We start from the raw sequence: 20,081 nt of genomic DNA, 5'->3' as shown, positions 1-20,081 counted from the left end.
CTTGAAAAAGCTCAAGAAAGCAGTCGAGTTGAGTGAAGAATGCTTAATAGTTTGCGAAGAAAAAAAGGTTTTGTCGTGAAAGAAAGCAAGTGAAACGTTTATCCATGGGAGACAAACAAAAGGGAGGCAGAGAAGAGAGACCCTGGAAACGAGATTGCTATCAGCGATGAGACAAAATATAAACAATGACCTCATCAAAGATTTGCCTATAGAAGACTGTACTGTAAATTTCCGGAATGCACTATGGTTACTGGTTATTCGATTCCTGAAAGAGAGGGTTGCACATATAACAGGTTAACATTTTAATGACCTCCGTTTCGGATTGAGGCCTGCACGATCCACCGTCTCACCATTTTCTTTCAGTATCATCCTTGCTCACCGTTCTTTGCGGTTTTTTTTTTTCTCTTTTTTTCGGTCGAATGGGATGAAGCTACTATTTTTGTTTCATTTGGAAATCGGAACCTTGCGTGGAAAAACAAAGAAAACGATTACTGTTTACAAGCAGGCCTACATTAAGTTAAGGCAGAGAACTTCAAAAGCAGCATATTAACAATCACCTGATCCTTTAACGTGAGTAAGCAACTTCGTTTGCTGCAAAAGTAGGCGTGAATATCCTACGAGCGTGTTTCAGGGCATGAAATATTTAGAGTGCAAGTTTGGGGAGCACTAAAAGATCGTGAGAGTCTGTGCACTCAATAATATTGAAAGGACAATTTCGCGAGAGCATGCTAATTATGAAAATCGCTCGAAAATACTTTATTTGCTTGCTATGTTTTACAGGAAAATACTAATGTTTTGCATGTGTTTTGGCAACTTTCAAGAGTCCTCTTTGTACTAGCGAAGCACCTGCAGACCATCTCTGGGCCCCATTCTCCCCTGGTATGAGAACAACGTCTTTTCTAGTACTGCGTGGTGAAAAACAACATTGAAAGGACGAAAGAGCCAGAGAATTAAGAAGCTCATGAGTAATCGGAGCTCAATAATCAAATCTAAATTGTCCCATTAAAAATTTAGCAACTCGACCCTTACAAACAACAACTAAAAGTTAATAATAGCTTATTGAAAAGGGCAGCGAAATTACAATTTGCGCGCGATCTTTGCTTATTCACCAACTACCCAACCACCCCCCTTGGTCTTCCCTCCGAAAGTTTTTTTACGTAGGCTAGCGGATCCACTTCACGCTAATTGACCAGGTTTTTCCTCTGCTCGCGCTTCCAGACGATAACAGTTCCCTGAAAAAGAAAAAAAATCAAGTAAGTACCACAACATGAGCTGTGAAAACCTGAAGCTATGACCGAAAGTCAGGTCACAGGCAAGTTGAGTTCCGTTAAGTCTCCTAACCGGAGTGCTCAGTCCCTTTTGTCAGCGGTGGCTGACTTGAACGACCGTGATAATAGGGGTCTATGATAAGCTATTTCCGAGTTCACCTCTGCCTCCTCTTCAAAGTGAGTCTAAGTGCGAAGTTTTTGTGATGGTAAATAGTTCCTTTTACATATTAATGAAAACTAATTTTCATAAGAAAAACTTCGCACTTAGACTCTCTTTGAAGAGGAGGCAGACATGAACTCGGAAATGGCCTATTCACTACTTGCACAAATCCCATAATACACCTGTTTTACCCCCCCCCCCCCCCCCAAAAAAAAAAAATCTGCATAGGCATTGTTTTCGACCTCTCTTGGGACATTTTCATGTCCCAGGAGAAATTGCAAACAATGGTTATGCAAAATTCTTGGGGGGTAATAGAGGTGTATTATGGGATTGTGCAAGCAGTGAATTGAATAGTTGTCACATTGTCTGCTGTATTTCATTGTCGGTTTAGAATGGGCAGTCAATACATTTCTGAATTAAAACTTTCTTAATCTCAAAATACCCCTCTTACGAGTCTCCAAAGGCCACCGCTGACAAGAGAGGCAGGAAGCTGGGAATTATACATATTTCGAGTTGTAGGTATATTACTAATATACAACTTTTAGGCAAATTAGGCTTTTAACTACAGATTATTATTCTACTATTTTTATTAGGAATCGTAGATGTAATACACGGCTCCAAGGGAGAGCATTTTTCAGTGAAATGGACTCCGACTCCGTGGTGAAATAAAGTTTATTTCTATTTGTTTTTAAAAGGGGTATATGAAATAAATGCATATACGTTTCAGAATTATAGTCGAAGAGTGAACTGATCCTCGTACTTTACTTTTTCACTGTGTGGCTTCATAGCTCAAGTTGGTGGAGCATTGTACTGGTATCGCGGAGGTCCTGGGTTCGAATCCCGTTGGAGATGCATAATTTTTTCAGGTGACTATATGGGTGCTTACCATCAAGCCGACATTTCCGGTGGTGGAGGTGGTCCACTTTGACCGGTCGAATCGGTTGGACCGAAATCTCCTTCCCATTTACCCAAGTTGATATTTCCAGTACCGCTCTCTAGCAGGGAACGCCTGTACTCAAGCTAGGTCAGTGAAAACGGAAAATCGCTTACCATTATGCAAGGGTCACCAACCGTTCACCCCAACCGGTTTTTTTCGACAAATGGGTAAGCACCCTATGACGCAGTTGCTTAAATTGTCCAGGTAAGTGCGAAGATCACTTCTCTCTTCATAAAGGGGTTCAGTTCGTAATAGTACTGGATGAGGAAGAATCGCCCCAACACTCAATTATGTCCAGAAATACAAGTAATTATATATACACGACCAATTTTGGTATTCAACACCAACTGACCCTTAACGTCTTAGCATTTGCTACCTATTTCTAAGATTTACGCAAGTGCAATTGTTAGCGTTATTTTTTGGTGAGGGTAAATTCACTTGAGGCCGGGAGTTTAGGGACACTTTGTAACGTTGATTGTCTGTATTACCAGACGCCAGTGATGTTGAAGTTGGAGAGAAAAGCAAGAGGATTCTTCGTGACACTTATTGAAATCGTCGTGCATCTAAGTACGAGCATGTCTGGACATATCCGGAGAAAACCTGCTCTGAAAGTTATGCGTTGAAGTAGTTAGAGCGGAGTGTGTCTGAGTGTCGAAAGTAATTAGCGAATTGCTTTGGTTTATGATTACTTTACTCATTGATTGGTTCAATGTTCTCGCACCACTTTTTCAACCAATCAGAAGTGAAACCAAAACCAATCGTAGCTTGCGCGTGCACATTTTCCCGCGCTTTGTCTCAGCTACGTGTAATTACGAGATTGGTTTACCGGATTGTCTCCATCCTTTTTTATTGGCCAAAGTAATTACTTTGGTTTTGGTTTTACGACACTCCATTGAAACTCGCTTTAACGTAATCCAGCTGTACCTCAGTGTCACACGAAGCCAATAAGCTCTCGTCATAGTTCCAACATACGTCAAGGACTGGTGCCGAGTGACCGAGAAGCTTGTTGACACACGGCTTCTCCGCACGATCAACATCAAAGAAGTAAACCGTCATGTCTTCACTTGCACTAACTGGGATAATACACAAGATAAGGCAGATTCAATGGAAATTTGAAATTTCGAGAAAACAATACTATCAAAATATATAAACATATACTTTAACAGCTGTTCCATTATTAAATTAATATCAGTAATATTATTACTATTATCAGTGGTTGTATTATTACCATTATTACTAGTAGTAATAGTAGCAGTAGCAGTGGAAAACGTTTGAGGAAACGAACCGCATCTTTGTACCCGGGGATGCGGGGATGGCGCAGCTGTGGTGAAAGCGCTCGCCTCCCACCAATGTGGCGCGGGTTCGATTCCCAGATCCGGCGTCATATGTGGGTTGAGTTTGTTGGTTGTCTACTCTGCACCAAGAGGTTTCCCCTCTCCTCAAAAACCAACATTTGACTTGATTTGTGTTAATCGTTAATTTCAGTTTACAGTGTCCCCTGGTTAGTGCTCCAGCGCTAGAACGACTAGACACTTAAATAACGTTCCTTTCCTTTCCTTTCCTTTCCTTTCCTTTCCTTTCCTTTTCTTTCCTTTCCTGTTACGTTATGTGTTATGTGCCGTGAAATGGTATCTCGAATTCCCACGATCTGCTTCCGTCTAATTTTGCAGTTTAACTTAGTTCGATACGGTTATCACGTCCAGAAGTAGTGAGTCAAATTCCCATCCTTGTCGAGGTTCTTCCTTTTCCACGTGTGGTCCCGTTTCCGATACTAGGGCTACTAAGTATGTATATATAGCACTTTAAGCTAAAGTCTCGTAGTTAGGACTGTTGGATAGACAGATGGAGTACCATACAAAAGGGCCAGGAGATCACCAAACAAAGGTCGAAATAATTAGGCGGCCAATTATTTTCTCTTCATAGGGAGTAATAACAAAGGCATTTTGGGACCACGAATGGCCATAGAAGGTGGAATTGTCGCTCTCCTGGTCGGGGGTTTCGCCGACATTTTCATTAAATCCACTCCACAAGAGCAAAGAGGTTGCCGTGCGTCTCTTAATAGGGCTGGCATAAATTTTCCTTATTTTTCAAGTCTAAGGCGTTTCTATGTTCACGTTGTGGTAGTAGTAGTAAAACTTTATTTAAACAGGGTAGCCCATTCAGCTTAAAGACTGGTATCCATAGGGGCCCTGTATAAATAACATCAGGTTAAAAACAACAATTTATGTACATAGACTAAAAACTTTCTAACTATACGTTAAAAACTAAAAATAAGATAAAAATCTAAATTACACTACCAATATACTAAAAGAAACCACTAAGAACTATTACGATAATAAAAACCCTTTTGCACGGCGGCAGAAAGTCTGTATGTCTTCGGCTTTCGTTATGTCGGTGGGCAGCTCATCAATAATTTTCGCTCCACTAAAAAGAAACGTGTTTTTCCCAAACTTTGATTTCACCATAGGTAACAATAACCTACTGCTCTGCCTTGTAGAATAGCTATGAATTTTCGAAAATCTAATAAAAAATGCTAAAAATAACTTGGAGCTAATGAATTCAGACGTTTTAGTGCTTAGTTTTTTTTATACAATTCGATCACTTGAGGTCAGGAAAATACCTACCAACACAGGCTCCCTGTCTGAACGACATTAGTGGACAAAATGAACTCCTTACATGACGACTCTTGTGCTCAATGGAGAATGATTTCTTTAACTTCAAACTGCCTATGTCATCAACGACTCTAATGTAAATGACACAAGACAGAGTAGTACGTTAATAAAACAGCTCATGTACCCAAACAAAACGGACGGTGAAATAACAATAAGCTATTAAACCACCGCCTATATGTCTGCGTTCGCAGGCTAAGCACCGCCCAGAATGTCATCGTTTTTCGCGCCTTGTACTTACAGCGGCAGATTTTTTTACGGGGACATAATAATTTGCATGTTAAGAACTAGTCGCCGATAATTGGTCAATAGATTTATGGGTGCGTCGTCTTCGTGCCACGCCCCGGAAACGAATTCTGAGGTAGCGCTATTGTTTTCATTTTTTTATTCTGCATCTCTTTTTTTTTTTTTTATTTGCAACAATACAAGAGAATACAATGCTTACGAACAGTACACTGACTACTTACAGCACTAGCTCTATTTACATGATGTTACTCTAATTTTAACAGTGTTTGAATTACAACGACTAACAAATCTACACGACTAACAAATACAGTGAAGACAGTACTACTAACACATGCAGTGACGACAAAGGGCAAAGAAAAAAAAGAAGAAAAATAGATAAATATCATTACAGCTTGAAGTTGCACTATGGAGGCATCAAAAACAGGGAAAAGGCATGTGGTTCACTACAGGTAATGTAAGATATGCACCTGACAGGAGATTTGAAAGAAACTAATGGGTAGGAGATAAATACAGATAGGTGAAGAAATATACTAATATTAATTAGATCCTCATATATCCTGCAAGAGGTTTCCATTTCTTTGTGTCTCCACTTTTTATTTCTATTTCATATCGTGATTTTAAAGTGCGTATGAAATGTGTAAGATTTGGATGGCCTTCTTTTGTCTTAGCGAGCCATATGTGATATCGTGCTAAGAGAAAGCAATAATTTATAAGAAGTGCGAATTGAGAGATATCTGGTCTCAGACCCAAAGCAGTAGTATTTGTCAAAGCATAATCCCTAGGAAGTACATAGACCTAGGGATTTAACCTTGTCTTTTGGCCATTTGAGTTCTTTTCCTGATAACAAAATTTTATCATTTCCAACACTTGCGCCGATCCATAGAGCTTCAGTTTTCTTATCATTGAGTCTGAGGCCAGAGACTTTGCTGAAATCGTCAAGCATTGCGAGGGATGAAAAAAGAGATTCGCGTGACCCGTCTAATATAAGTGTTGTGTCATCGGCATACTGACTTAACTTAATTTCCACATTATTTACAGAGATTCCCTTTATATTAGTATTTTTTCTAATTGCCATGGCAAGCACCTCTGCTGATAGGATAAATAAATAAGGTGAGAGCGGGCAGCCTTGCCTAACACCTCGTTGAATCTCAAAAAAATTACTTGCCCATCCATTATTCAGAATACAGCTTTCAGTATTACTATACAGGGTTTTCACCCAGTTAATCAATGAAGCACCAAATCCGTAGAAACTTAGTGTGTCATGTATGAAGGACCATTCGAGAGAATCAAATGCCTTTTCAAAGTCAATAAAAAGTAATAGGCCCGGGATATTCTTTTCTGTGGCGTATTGGATAATAGAGTCGATAAGTCTGATATTTTCGCCTATGAATCTGTCTTTCAAGAATCCTGTTTGATCATGATTGATAAGGTTTGGAAGTACTAGTTTAATTCGGTTTGCAATAGATTTTGCTGCGATTTTATAGTCAGTATTCAAAAGGGTAATAGGTCTCCAATTTTTGATGAAGTACAGTTCCGCATCTTTTTTTGGAATTAGTTTAATCACCCCTCGTCTTTGCGTCACTGAAAAGCAGCCAGAGTCTAAAGCATAGTTGAGTGCCGAAATTAAAAAAGGAGAAATGTCTTTCCAAAAAACTTTATAAAATTCGGCAGGAAGTCCATCTGTTCCTGGCGTTTTGTCGGACTCCATCTTCTTCAGGGCTTCGAGACATTCCGTTTGAGTTAAGGGGCCTTCACATAAAATTTGTTCTTCATTCGACAAAGAAGTGGAGTTCACTTCAGAGAAGAATGTAGACTGGAGGCTGTCGGGTTTTTTTGACGTATAAAGATTTTTGTAGAAAGCGGTACATTCAGATAAGATATCTCTATCTGTGGTGACGAAATCAGTGTCATTAATTTTTAATTTTTATTCTGCATCTCGGCATTTGATAGACGCATGCGCAAATTTCATTGAGCTCTAACGCTTATCATTATATGTGGTTTCCAAATGGTTTTGCTAGAAGCAGACAAGTAAAGAATTTGTTTAAAAAACGACGAAACCTTTGAGTTTGCAAAACACGTTTCGACAGAAACTTCTGCCATCCTCAGTTAGTCAGAAGAGAAAGCGAAGGAGCCTCCATCGCTGTGTTGAAGCTGAATTTATAAATTCAGCTTTCATCGCTTTGTATTCTGACGAACTGAGGATGGCAGAAGTTTCTGTCGAAGCATGTTTTACAAACTCAAAAGGTCTCGTCGTTTTTTATAATTTCTTTATATGTGGTTTCCATGAGGAATTCACCGCTGTCTACAACTAGTATCATCACGGCCTCGGGGTGTATCATGTGTCCACATTTGAAAAACACATCGATGCCGTCAGATATAAGAACAGTATGACTTACCCATAGAGACAAAGTAAGTTGATAGCGACATTGACGAGGAGAACTGGGTCTCTTGCCTCACGATTCATCCAGCTGCGATATGAGATCGATGTTACAGGACTGCCTTCCGCTATGGACATGCTGAGAACGCAATTAAGCAGGTTACAATGAACGGAGCAAGGCTATAGACCCACTATATTATAATATGGTATATTATAAGGCTTCAAGGTAGAAACATTGTTGCACGAAAAATTGTTGGTGCATGAAGTTCTGCAACCTCGTTCCCAGGGTCTATATTGTAACCGGCGGTTTGAAGAGAGACCCTGGGAACGAGCTTGGTAGTTCTGTTAACACTGCATTACAAGGGACTTGAAGATCTACGACAGCGTTGTCGACGAAAACTCTACAAAACAAAAATAAAATTGGCTAAAAGAGGAAAAAAATCGTTCTGCACGTGTGGCACGCATTATAGCACATATGCATGCGGTACTCTACAGGTTTTGACCACAAAGTTAGCAATGTGACCCCTTTTAGCCCCTATTTTTACTCTGAAAGCGCTCATACCAATTTATTTTCAGGATACTTCGCCCGCATTGTGCGACGCGAACGAAATGGAATAATCACAAAAGACTTAAGCTCGGTTACACCTTGCAACATTGTTAGAAGGACACGTCCCAAACAATGTTGGATACGCATATAGCATTGTTGGAAACACGTCACGTTAGTCTTTGCAATACAACATTGTTGAAAGGGCGGCTACACGCTTCAACATATGTTGTATGTTGGAGAAATGTTTGATCGAAATCAAAACATTCTTCCAACAACATCCTTCCAATGGTGAACAAACTTCATCAAACATGCATGCTACACGTTCTAACGTTGTTGATCCAACAAATGTTTTATAACAATACTTGAACGTGTAGCCGGGGCTTTACGATCATGAATTTTTCAGTTATATCTTGGGGTGACGTTTTCGTCGACGTAGCCATCGCAAAATTAATAATCTTAAAGCACCGGAATGAGTCTAAACCAATATTTTTTTTTCTAATTTTATAGTACAGTCAACAATTAAGTTACTGCCCTTAGGACGCGCGTACGACTAAAAGTGACAGGTTGATAGCCCATCTTTTAACATGGAATCTTCAATTAAAACTGAGTAACAGTGACCTTTCGTTCCCTGTAGAATTTCGTGAAGATCCAAATGGATGAACAGAGCCGTGAAACAGTCACGTACCGTTTTGTTTTTTGGAGTCTTCCAGAAGCCACATCGAAACAAAAAGAATAAATGGATCCCTGAAATTTAAATAAATACAGTTATATACCCCATATAAAGGTATGGAAATACAGGTATTATGCCTTTCTGTGCGAATTCAAGGGCCGTAATGTAAGGCCAGCGTTTGTTGTCACTAGTTCAAAATACTGAATAACTTTTATAAAGTTTTTTTTTTCGGCAGCAGCAGATTTTTCAAGAAACGAACTTTGCAGAACGCTAGTTCTTTCGCATTCTGTATTTACTTCCGTCAGCGAATGTTCATAAATGATCATACAAATTGAATCACGGCTGGTACCTTTTCATCTCCGACCCAAACTAAAACACCCGACGAGTCAAACTCCACGGACTTGACACCGGCTGACACCTTGGCACTCCCACCCTGCAAAAATGGGAAAATTCGGCGTTACATACAGATAATAATACATTCAGGACATTGTAATATTCGATCCACGATATTATTGATAATATGAAATTATCAAGGATAGAGGAGTCGGTCTGGACATTTCTTCCTTGCGCGCATAATCCACCGGAGTCCCTTCTACGCACCCGTGGGCGAATATCAAAGAAGGCTGGGGAGAAGTCAGCTGCAGTGCGGTAGATGGCTTTGTTGCGGACCGAAATAATTGGTGGCTGCAGCATGTTTGACTTTTATATCCTTTATCACCGAAATCATACAACTTCGCATGTTACTCAAAGTGCTTCCGACGCTTAATGTACAACACTGTGAAAGTTTTTTTTTCTCTGGTGAAGAGAGAGTGTTTGTGGCTTTCGAATTTTTGCGATGTCGTTAGTTGTCGTTTCCCCTCATAAGAGGGCAAACGACAACTAACGACATCGCAAAAATTCGAAAGCCGCAAACCCGTCTAAAACGGACACAAATTTGCCCTCCGATTGCACAGAAAAGACGAGGACAACCGTATGTAGAGGTAAGCGAACTTTATTTCTACAATTACAGCTTATTATAGCATTTATAAGCTCAAAGTATGTTTTCCCATACAAAGTCTATAAATCGTATACCGAGCTTGGGCTGCCTGTGGCTTAAGCTCCCCAATTTGACCAGAAGTAGTTTCAAAGCCGAGGGTTTTTTTTGTTTTAACTGCTTTGACTGTCTTTAAGAAGTTCGCCTTCACTGCTGCCAGTACTAGTGAAAACTACTTTTTGGGAGTGGCTGAGTTCAAAATCATTTAGTCACACAGGGTGTTATTACAAACACATAACAAACAAAGTTAATGCATAAATTAATCACAAAGCAGGAACCCTCAGTGATAGGAGCACACCTTAAAGCTCTTGCCTGTGGACATGTTGAAAACATTCAGATGTCCCTTCTGGTTTCCAGTCTTATAACGGGTTAAGGGTGATACTTTAGTGAACGTAGAATATGTTTCACTAATTCCAGGCAACCAGTGTACTATTAAAATCCTGGTCATACTACTGGATGGATTTGCCATTAAGTTAATTGGTTATTCTGAATGCAAACCCACCATGCTTTACAAATAGCCACTTGAATGTCCCCTGCGAGATAAGGTTTTCGGCATGTGATGTCAGCTTTGAGATATTTCTTTCTCTGTCTGTTATCTTAAAATGCACTTGAGTTCATGCGCATATTGATAACACAAATCATCATCATCATCAATTTCATCTTCATCCTCACCTTCATTGTCATCTATCATCATCATCAGAATTGTTGTCATCATCAACATTATTATTATCATTATTATTATTAATATTATTTAAAATTATTATCATTATTATTATTATCATTATTATAATAATTATTAATGAAAAGGATACAAGGAGCATGTTGTTATTAACTGGCTGAAATCTACAAGCAGTGACTCCACATGAATGACTGTCATTTACAATACGTAAACACTGCCCAGATGCAGGGTCCCAGACTCTTGCCGTACAGTCCATGGAAGCAGACAGTATAAAGTCGTTAGTTAATGACCAGTCAAAGTCTGTTTAAAAAAGGTACAAATAAAATAGCACAAACTTTAGAGACAACCTTACTTGAAATCTTTTTTGGTACCAATAACTGAAAATCAAGATGAAAAAACCCATTTCCATACAACCAATTTATGGTGGTATACCCCATGAAGTGAGTAGATAGCAATGACCATTATTTTTTCAGAATCTGGCCATTTTCTGTTCAATAACATACAGAGTTGGATAATGTTCCCTTAATTACCTTTTTCCTCTGCCTAAACACACTGTCTTCTGTGTGGTGAGAGAAGATGCCAGCATAATTAAGCCACTGCATATGCAGGCAGCTGCTTTCTTTACAGATTTGATCTTATGCATGCAACCCAAGTATGAAAAAAAAAACCGGTTAACATGGGGAAAAGAGTGTGGGTGATCACAATTGATGACTCATGCAATTAATAAGGAACAAGAGCTGTTGTTGCCAATAGCTCTTGTCCTTACATTGGAAGACTAGAATGTCAAACCACAAAAGAAAATTACCCATTACGGCCCCAGTGTGTCCACGTAGTGTACAGGAAACCGATGGAGGAGATGGCACAAGAGTACAGACAGACAGCATCCCATCAGCAGAGCTACAAGCCAGCAAGTGTTTGTCATCATGAGCAAACTTGATGGCAGTGACTGTAAAGAAAATGAGAGTATAGTGACTTGTTCCAAGGCTAAGAACGAAATTGGTAAAGTGATCATAAAAGAAACAATATGTACCAGGTAGATTACACTGACAGGAGCCAGCTGATGGACAATCAAACAAAGTTTCACATTACTCCAGCTTAAAATAAATGCAACTTTAAAAGTTACGCTTCAAGACACTTAAATCGTTTTAAGTTGCATTTATAATTTAATTAACCCATTGACATTTCAAAAGCCCTACGATGCCTCCATTTGACGAGTAAAATCGTCTGGCGTTACACATAGTAAAATATTCTGGCATTAGACAGAGTAAAATCTGTTAAGTCTCACTCTCAGGGGTCAACGGGTTAATAAGCTGAAGTAGAATGAAACTATGTTCAATATGTATCATGTAAAAATGTCAATTATCAGAAATGTGCATAATGTTTTGTTTTTCCTTGAAACAACTTACCACATTCTGCATGCTGATCAAAGATGTGATACATCCCAGCAAAAGCATAGTTTTCACCGAGGCTTGTGTTTCCAGCCATTCGCCTGAAAAAGGGCAGGAAAACTAGTCAAACTCAGTTTTGTTACCGGTAAATATCAAGAATAGATGTTCATCTTTGCAGGTGAACCCACATGATTTGAGGGTATTTGGATACTGCAGAAAAATGAGAAATTTAAAGCAATCTTTGTTAAGCTTTAAGCCTACCATGAAGCTTATCCATCCATCATCCATTACTACGGATTTCATCAGAGAACCATGTCAATTTCTTTTTGTCCAGAGTCACATATCCAAGTAATGTTATTGACATCATCAGAGAGATTTAACATCGCATTAAATTTTACATGAAATGGTCAACAGTAAACAGGAGGCTGCTGTTTGTGAAAGAATGAACAATTTCGTATTCTTAACTTCTGCACATAACAGGAAAGAAATGAGCCTATATGAAACAAGTTTCTTTAACTTTTGGCAAATCAAAAATTTCAACCTGGCCATGTCCAGAAATGTACATCGGGTTGTACCATTTTTTATTTGCACCCCCACCCCTGTCTTAAGGATGGCAGGTTTTTGCAATGGGGGCTTCAGATTTTTTTCTTCAGACAAGATGACAAAGTTTGGACCCCTCTAACATTTTTTCAAAGGTGCCAACAAAATATCAACCCTTCGGATTTCATTTTTCAAAGGGTGCTGACAACAAATCAAGGGTACAGATTTCACTCATCTTTAGGAGGGGGGGGGGGGGTGCGGATAAATGCAGTAGTTTATCCCGCTTCCTTGAGGAGAGGCATTTGTGAGGTACTTTGTGATGTTAACTGTCTGTTAATGTTGAAGCTGGGGAGAAGAGCAAGGGAACACTCCATGATGCTTGCATCTAATTACTTGTCATTTATGGACATGTCTGTTGCTGTTTGGCCTAAACACAGTTCTAAATCTCTCCATTACTGACCCCCAAGGATGTGCAAACAGATGCCACCACAATTTTTAGTGGATGGATATTAATTTTAGTATACAACCTTGAACAATCTAAGAACTCTACCATTAATAATTACAGATTTCCAGGAAATGGTAAATTTTAGATGCTATTACCTGCTGGCCTCAGCCTTGCGTGTGGGTACCACACCCCTTGGAGGTGACTCGGACAGATCAGATGGTGGCAAGAACTTAAAGGAACCTCCACTGTGATAACGACGATGCGTGGGTTTGCCAGGGGAAAGTCCTCCTTCAGGTGAATCGATATGCAAGGAATCAAAGCTGGTCTGAAAACAATCAGTTCAGAATTTAAAACAGCTTTCTTGTATCTTCACATTAAAATAATATTATCTTTGGGATTCACAAAATTGAAGCAATAATAAAATCAAAAGCAACATTGCAACTGAAATGATAATATTTATTAAATATTGTATACCTCAAAGGAGCTCAGTTTACTATATGTGCTTGCACTTCGACTTCTGAAAAGAAAACAGAAATTATTATTTAGCATGAAATTGAAGTCAGAATAATCTGAATCACATACAGTAACAATACAACCATGTAATTCAGCTGATGCTTAGAAGTGATTGGCAAGGGGCTTGTAAATACATATCGAGGGAGCACTGTAGGGAAGGTGGAAAGAACTAGGGACCAAGGATAGGAAGGACGACATGACTTGTATGTGTGGGGACAGATGGCAGTGAAGAGGGAACTGAAGGGGACACAAGTAAGAGAAAGGGGCCTGTAGGTAGGAACAGGATGGCTAGGGAGTTTGTAACAGTGGGAGAGAGAATTGTAGGCACAGACCAAGGGTAGGGAGGGGAGGAAGGGGTTGTACGTGCCCAGGTATACAGCAAAGGCCAAGCAATCTGACTTATGGATTGCTCTTTTCTCTTTATAAATCCAGTAAGCTGACCCAAGTCTTAGGATTCTTCAGCAGTGCTCGACACTAACGCTTTTCCAGTAGCCTAGGACTAGTAAAACTTCATAAAGGGCTTATAATTGAAAATGCCCTCCCACTGATCCCTGGACTAATGAGTTTCATCGAAAAAATAAATTCGTTGCACAACCCTACATTTTTAATTAGATTAGACTAGTACTAATTAAGTTGGCTCTTTATGTTTAACTATGATATATGTGAAAAAAATGGCAACAGAGTGTGTGGTGTGTGTTATTCCTTTTTTATTGCATTCAATAAATATTAGTGTTCTCAAGTGCCACTGGAGAAATAAAAGAGTTTTGGGGAAGGGATGGGTTACCAAAAGGTTTGGAATGGTTCTTAATTCCATAGGTGTAATTTTAATGGCCTTATTTTGGATAATTTTAGTGGGAAAATGATTTATTTTGCTTCCTAGCCCACTTCCTAGTGTCAATAAAAGTTAGGGTCAACACAGGCGCCCCAAGCTCAGTGTAAGCATGGCCGACAAAAACATGACATGCAGTCATGTCGGGAGACCCACGGGAATAAAGAAATTTGCAGTTGACAAAACTACGGTCTGCCACCCCGGTAAGGCTCAGTTTGTCATCAACCTTAGAAGCCGTGGCCACTTTTGTATGGAAGCGTATCTTTGAAAAGCTGTTTTCCTGCAATATTACCTGCTGAGGTCGCTCGCAGGACTGCTATTGCGTTGATGGTGGGTTGAGATGAAAGTTCAATCTTTGTCAATTGATTGTGATGTGGAATTGTGACCGTGGGAATATGTTATTGGGGTGCCTGTGGGGTCAAGCACTGTTTAGAAACTAATATTAACATCTGACCAAAAGTCACTTTCTATTCTCCATTTTCTTACCTTGACAAAGATGATTCTGATGGTCCATATCGCTTTGACAGCAGTTGCCTTCGAACGGAAAGATACTGACGTCGGGATGATGGGTCTACTTTCTGATAAGAAAAGAGCGTATAATTAACTCAATGCGAAGCCGATGCTTACTCAAAAGTGATTTAATTCTCTATCCTCTTAAGTCATCCCCATTTTTTCTCTGTTTACCAGAAATCTGAGTCCTAATTTTCAGTAAGTCGGTCAGAGTAAAAAACAAATCTTCAAGAAAACAGCTTTAAAAGCTGCAGAAAGAGCGAGTGGCAGGGGGTAGAGATGAGTGGAGAGTAATTTGTTCACATATTTTCCTCCCACGTTTACAGTAAGTCATTGAATTACAAGTTTTAAAAAATGTTCTGCTCAAGTCATTTCCTTCTACCGCTTTTTTTTTATTTATTTCTTTATTTATTTATTTATTTACTTATTTACTTATTTATTTATTTACTTATTATTTATTTATTTACTTAAAAATATGGGTCGGTCGGTCGGCCGACAGTAAACTGAGAAAAAATTGGACAGAACTAAGCTAAAACAATGTGATTGCAAACAGCGATGATTTATGTCATCATTATATAAAATCAACAATTATTCTCTACACTTGTACATGTATTGTACTTCACTGCACGTCACTGCACGTCACTACACGTGTACGTGACTCATGATTTGATGAACGTCAGGGGTTTGATTCAACTTACCCCTTTTTTAGCATTCTCTCGCAATAACTGGTTCCTCCTCCGAATATACAATGTTCCTAACGCGAGAGATGGTAAAAAAAAACGGTAAGCTTGTACAAAATGGAAACAACGAGGAACTTGATCGAGGTCATTCTCTCAATATTATCTGCATGAAAAACTGGCAACATGAATTCCTCAAAAAGAATTTTCGTCCCTAAACTTACGATAATGAGGATTGTTCTGGACTCGGTAAGCATTGTATCGAGCGTCTAAAGCTAAAATCTGTTGGGATATATTCATTACTTTCCAAAGATTCAGCTGTGTTTATCCTCTCAAGTTACACCCGCCTCGTGTATGCCGTCACCAAAATACACTTTGAATCGAACCATGCGCACGAAGTTGCGCGAGCAACATGGCGGCTTCTGAGTGCTCTGCGAAAGAAATCTTTTTGTCGGATGTCCATGTTAACACGCCATTTTTGCGAACATCCATTACGGATGTAGGTATGAAGTGATCATGGCTTATATTGCTGCGATTTACAACAATTATTGAAAGAGGAGGGTGACCTCCTTTCATCTCTCCTCCTCATTGAAAGACCCCGGGAAGGATGGGAAGGGCAAAGGGTGGGTGGAGGGGCTGAGATAAGTTAACCCTCTCGCCCATAAGGGGTTCTCGATTTACAAGGAAAATCGTCACGCATTGAACAGAGTAAAATTTACATGTGACTGTTCTCTAGAGGAAGTCCAGCAGTAAAGGGTACATAGTGTTTAAGTGAGAGCAGATGTTTAATAGCCCGACGGCAATTAAGGATAAATTTCTTGCAATTTTCAAAGTTTTCATAAAATTGCCTGAGTTGCAAAGCAACTGCCATATATGGACTATATAGGTATGTGCCGCTGTGAAGGGTATGGTTTTCAAGCAGTTTACTCTAGGATAGAGTATATAAATCATAGCCTTTCGGTCTAGAATATTTAGACGGAAATCGGTGGGAGTTTACTCTAGTATAGGGTAGCAAAATTCAGCTGAACTAGCTCTGTTATATATTTTCCCCGGGGGGAAAGGTTAACTTAAGGTTGGGAATAGGAATTCCCTATACCTTCCCTTGGATCCCCTTACCACAGGGGCAAATCAATTCAGCTTGGCCCCTCCTCAAAGAAGCACAAGGAATAGAAGTATATTTGACAAATAGATTCCATGTTGCTGTTCGTCTGTTCAGTAATAGATCACAGATGACATCAAAATACGGGAAGAACAAAAAAAATGGCACACAAGGCAATAGCCGGTTGTGTCACTGATGTTCTTACCACATTTTGACATCTTCTGTGATCTATTACTGAACAGACGCATGGCAACATGAAATCTATTTGTTATTTGTGGTAACTTTATTCGCATAAAAGCTGATGGTGACATCAATCATGCATCTTTCCTGTAATAGATCATAGGCAAGAACCAATCAAAATATGAGAATAACTTCGGTTATTATATAAATGTTGATAGACATTGGGAACTTCAGATTTGATCATGATTACAAGTGGTACTGTTGATTATTTCACATCTGTTGGCTCAGCACTGAATCCCATCTCCTTGTTTAGGGATCAAAATATGAAGATGGCTCATCCCCAGGACATTTAGGCTTTCTCCCAGGGGCAGCGGAGTACATTTGAAAGTGGGGGCCGGGTTAGATTTTGGTATGCATCACAGAAGTGTGACAGGAGGGGGGAGAGGTGTGGGAGAAAACAACACCATAGGAAAAAAGTGGGGGCTATATATAGCCCCCGCAGCCCCTCCCTCTCGGCGACCCATGTTTGCACTTGAAACAGTCATCAAGAACTGATTTTTTTGAGTGAATACTTTTAAATTTGAAATTTTTATCAAATTATATAGCAATTACTAGGTTCAGAATAATGAGACCTGCCATCTCTAGTGACCCCAACTTAATGCAAGAAATAAGACCGACCTTTGCAGATGAGGATGGGGATTTGTCACCTCTCAGGAAAGATGTTAAACATGAGGATTGTGACTACATTACAATAGGTACTATTACAGTATGTGAAATGAAGGTTCCCAATATTAGTTCTCTTTCAAAGTTGACGTAAAGTGGGGGTTTGTAGATAAAGCATTATTGCAAACCACTTTTTAATTCTTAGTATTTGTCATAAAAATGAAACAAAAAGCTTTTGTAGATCAGACAAAATTTTTGCCAGACTCACAGCCAGTGATTAATTTAATAACTGTCTCTCTCAACTAGCTGTCACTACCTTTGGATTGTGTGAATTCTTTTCTTACATTTTTTATATTCTTTTACACTGGTTGTTTTTTTGGGTTGGTATGAATAAAATGTTGTTTCGTGAAATATTTTTTGACTAGCATTGGTAATCAGTGTGTAATATTTCCTTCTAGAGCACCATCTTTCTACCGCAATGGAAGATATTGGATTGCAGGTTAGTTATCTGTGATGATCTCTGATATAGTGCAAGTGCCCTATTAAACCACTAGGCTACAGCGCCCAGGTTTTTTCCTCAAACCAAATCTGTGAAAGTTTACTGTACACCATGCTACTTTAGATATAGAGCAAGGTGTAGCCATAGGCATCCCAAGTTCAATGCATTCTTTGAAGTGAATTACAAGGAATTCATATCTTAGAGGTCCCAGTATTTCAAACGATGGATAAATCACTATCTTGTGGACAAGTCATAGCGAAACCAATAAATAACTGCACCATCCAATGGATAGTGATTTATCTGGTGGATTATAAGCATTAACCACCTTTTGAACAACTGGGGCCAGGGGATTTATAATAGGATTTATGGTCTCCTGCTTGTAATATTTAATTCCTAATTTTGATGCAGTGACAGCCATTTGACAAGCAATCATTTAAAGTAATGTAACTGCAAGATTCTGAGTGAATATTTTTCCATTTCTTTAAAGGTTTGGAGAGGAACTCTTTTACTGTGTGACTACATTGTTCACCATGAAGACAGGTAATAGTCACGGGCACTCTCATCATGATAATAACATTGATACAGGATTGCCAAATATGTTTATCTAGATGCACATGTGATGGAATTTTCAGTTAGGAGAGAGATGTTGGGATAACAAAAAACTGTTGATTTTGGTGACAAATTTTCCACAGTGGTCTACAACAGTTTTAAGTTTTCTCTTTTAATAAGCTCCATGGCTGCGAGGACCTTGTATCAAAGAAGGGCCTGTTTGTTGTTAACTTACATTTAAGCAGCTTGTTTAAACTACTAAGGCATTACATCTGCATACATGCAATCAACAACCCTTGTAAGTTATGAGAAAGGTATAAAGACACTTGTTAATTGGCTTAAAAAGCTCACGCTGCACTCTCATCCATTCAGTAGTAAAACCGTCAGTCATGCTCAAATGAATATTCCTGCAATTTGCCCCTACAGCGTGTCCCTTTTTAAAGTAGATATTGAAATTTTTAAGTCTAGATTTGATGGCTGCACAATGTTAGAGCTTGGGGCAGGACTTGGTTTGTGCAGCATAATTGTTGGAAGAGTTGCAAAGAGAGTCTTTTGCACAGGTATGTACTGACTTAAATTGACAGAAATGGACCTCTTGTGACAAGTTTCCTTTCCCATTTTCTATAGTAATACCAACTTACAGTCTTTTCCCCCCCTCTCCTCCCCCTCTTGGTTCAAAAACAAGGAAGGAATAATCATTTGTTTGTTTCCCATAAAACCTTTCCTTACATTAGTTGTTTTCCTGGAATGCACTCACACATAATATACCGGGTAGTTCCCAATTTCTAGTTATTTAGCCGCCAGGAGCAAACAATTCAGTCACTGCAGATAAAGACAGTGTTATGATGTTAAAGTTGTTTATGAAAGAACGCTGTCTTTATCTACAGTAGCTGATGACGTTTCATGTTGGAAGCTTGCTCTGTTCATGTTTCAATTTAAAAATTATCTTCTCCCTAGAAAATTTGAAACTATATAAATTTATGAGAAATAACCAAATCCACAGCTGCAACACAAGGCACGAAAAATCCTTTTGTCTTCCCTTATGTAGAACAAAATATTCGACAGATTTCTGTTTTTTATCAACTTGAAGGTCCAAAGCTTTTCAACTCCATCCCCATTGATATAACTGGCTCTCCATCTCTGGCATCCTTCAGAAAGAAAGTTTAAAAATCTATTTTAGATAAATATTAATTCTACCACTGTATGTGTGGAACTTGTGCTACCCACGGTGTTTCAAAGGAGTAAGTTACTGGAATTTTACCAAAATTATTCTCTAATGTAGATATTGGTGACATTGTTCTCCAAAAGTGCAAAGACAACATTGCCAAGAACTCACATCTTTTTAAGTATGGTATGTTTCATTTGTTGAACTCTACATCTTTCATTTCGATTAAGGGAACTTTAGATGGTAACCTCTTGACAAGTCATAAGCCAATAATGCTTTCAAGATGTGATAGTTTAATTATTATAGTAATTCTGGATTTGTAACTACTTTTTGCAGGCAATGATGCTGTTGTTGTCCGCGAATTTGATTGGTTAAAAAATGGGATATTAGCAGGTATGCGAACCATACTGATAAATTCCAAAGAAGGTTGTGCAAGCC

At 39.0% G+C, this 20,081-nt stretch overlaps 2 protein-coding genes across 9 annotated transcripts in view; one reads left to right on the top strand and one right to left on the bottom strand.

The window, feature by feature from the left end:
* The window catches only part of LOC138060557 (methyltransferase-like protein 22), a 342,269-nt gene that overhangs the window by 278,810 nt on the left and 43,378 nt on the right, over positions 1-20,081 (top strand). For 3 of the 8 annotated variants that reach the window (XM_068906389.1, XM_068906391.1, XM_068906388.1), the window contains exons 2-8: positions 15,901-15,991; positions 17,373-17,522; positions 17,889-17,929; positions 18,417-18,469; positions 18,947-19,038; positions 19,761-19,829; positions 19,980-20,036. In XM_068906389.1, coding sequence (XP_068762490.1) covers positions 15,901-15,991; positions 17,373-17,522; positions 17,889-17,929; positions 18,417-18,469; positions 18,947-19,038; positions 19,761-19,829; positions 19,980-20,036 — 553 coding nt within the window. Of the gene's footprint in view, positions 1-15,448; positions 15,594-15,882; positions 15,992-16,058; positions 16,375-17,372; positions 17,523-17,888; positions 17,930-18,416; positions 18,470-18,946; positions 19,039-19,760; positions 19,830-19,979; positions 20,037-20,081 lie in introns of those variants that run through there. The other 5 variants (XM_068906392.1, XM_068906387.1, XM_068906394.1 and 2 more) reach the window with 5 other exon arrangements.
* LOC138060556 (WD repeat-containing protein 13-like) lies at positions 195-15,879 on the bottom strand. The gene is made up of 15 exons (XM_068906381.1): positions 15,713-15,879; positions 15,510-15,565; positions 14,788-14,879; positions 13,434-13,476; positions 13,115-13,284; positions 11,993-12,075; positions 11,392-11,532; positions 10,720-10,886; positions 10,206-10,265; positions 9,224-9,307; positions 8,890-8,948; positions 7,677-7,796; positions 4,990-5,108; positions 3,290-3,438; positions 195-1,232 (listed from the first exon to the last, which is right to left on the bottom strand). The coding sequence occupies exons 1-15, from the start codon at positions 15,786-15,788 to the stop codon at positions 1,182-1,184; spliced, it is 1,470 nt and encodes a 489-aa protein (XP_068762482.1). The 5' UTR covers positions 15,789-15,879; the 3' UTR covers positions 195-1,181.

Source organism: Montipora capricornis, chromosome 8 (genome assembly GCF_036669925.1).
Source record: "Montipora capricornis isolate CH-2021 chromosome 8, ASM3666992v2, whole genome shotgun sequence".
Taxonomy (NCBI): domain Eukaryota; kingdom Metazoa; phylum Cnidaria; class Anthozoa; order Scleractinia; family Acroporidae; genus Montipora; species Montipora capricornis.
The sequence above is the reverse complement of the archived record's forward strand: the minus strand, read 5'-3'. Positions and strand labels throughout refer to the sequence as shown.

What these genes read in the sequence shown, in the direction of transcription:
- LOC138060556 (XM_068906381.1), bottom strand. Translation starts at nt 15,788, where the DNA reads ATGAATATATCCCAACAGATTTTAGCTTTAGACGCTCGATACAATGCT. An exon ending in TTTGGGTCGGAGATGAAAAG is followed by an intron (nt 8,949 to 9,223) that starts GTACCAGCCGTG and finishes TTTAAATTTCAG; the next exon opens with GGATCCATTTATTCTTTTTG. An exon ending in AACTTACTTTGTCTCTATGG is followed by an intron (nt 5,109 to 7,676) that starts GTAAGTCATACT and finishes CATTTACATTAG; the next exon opens with AGTCGTTGATGACATAGGCA.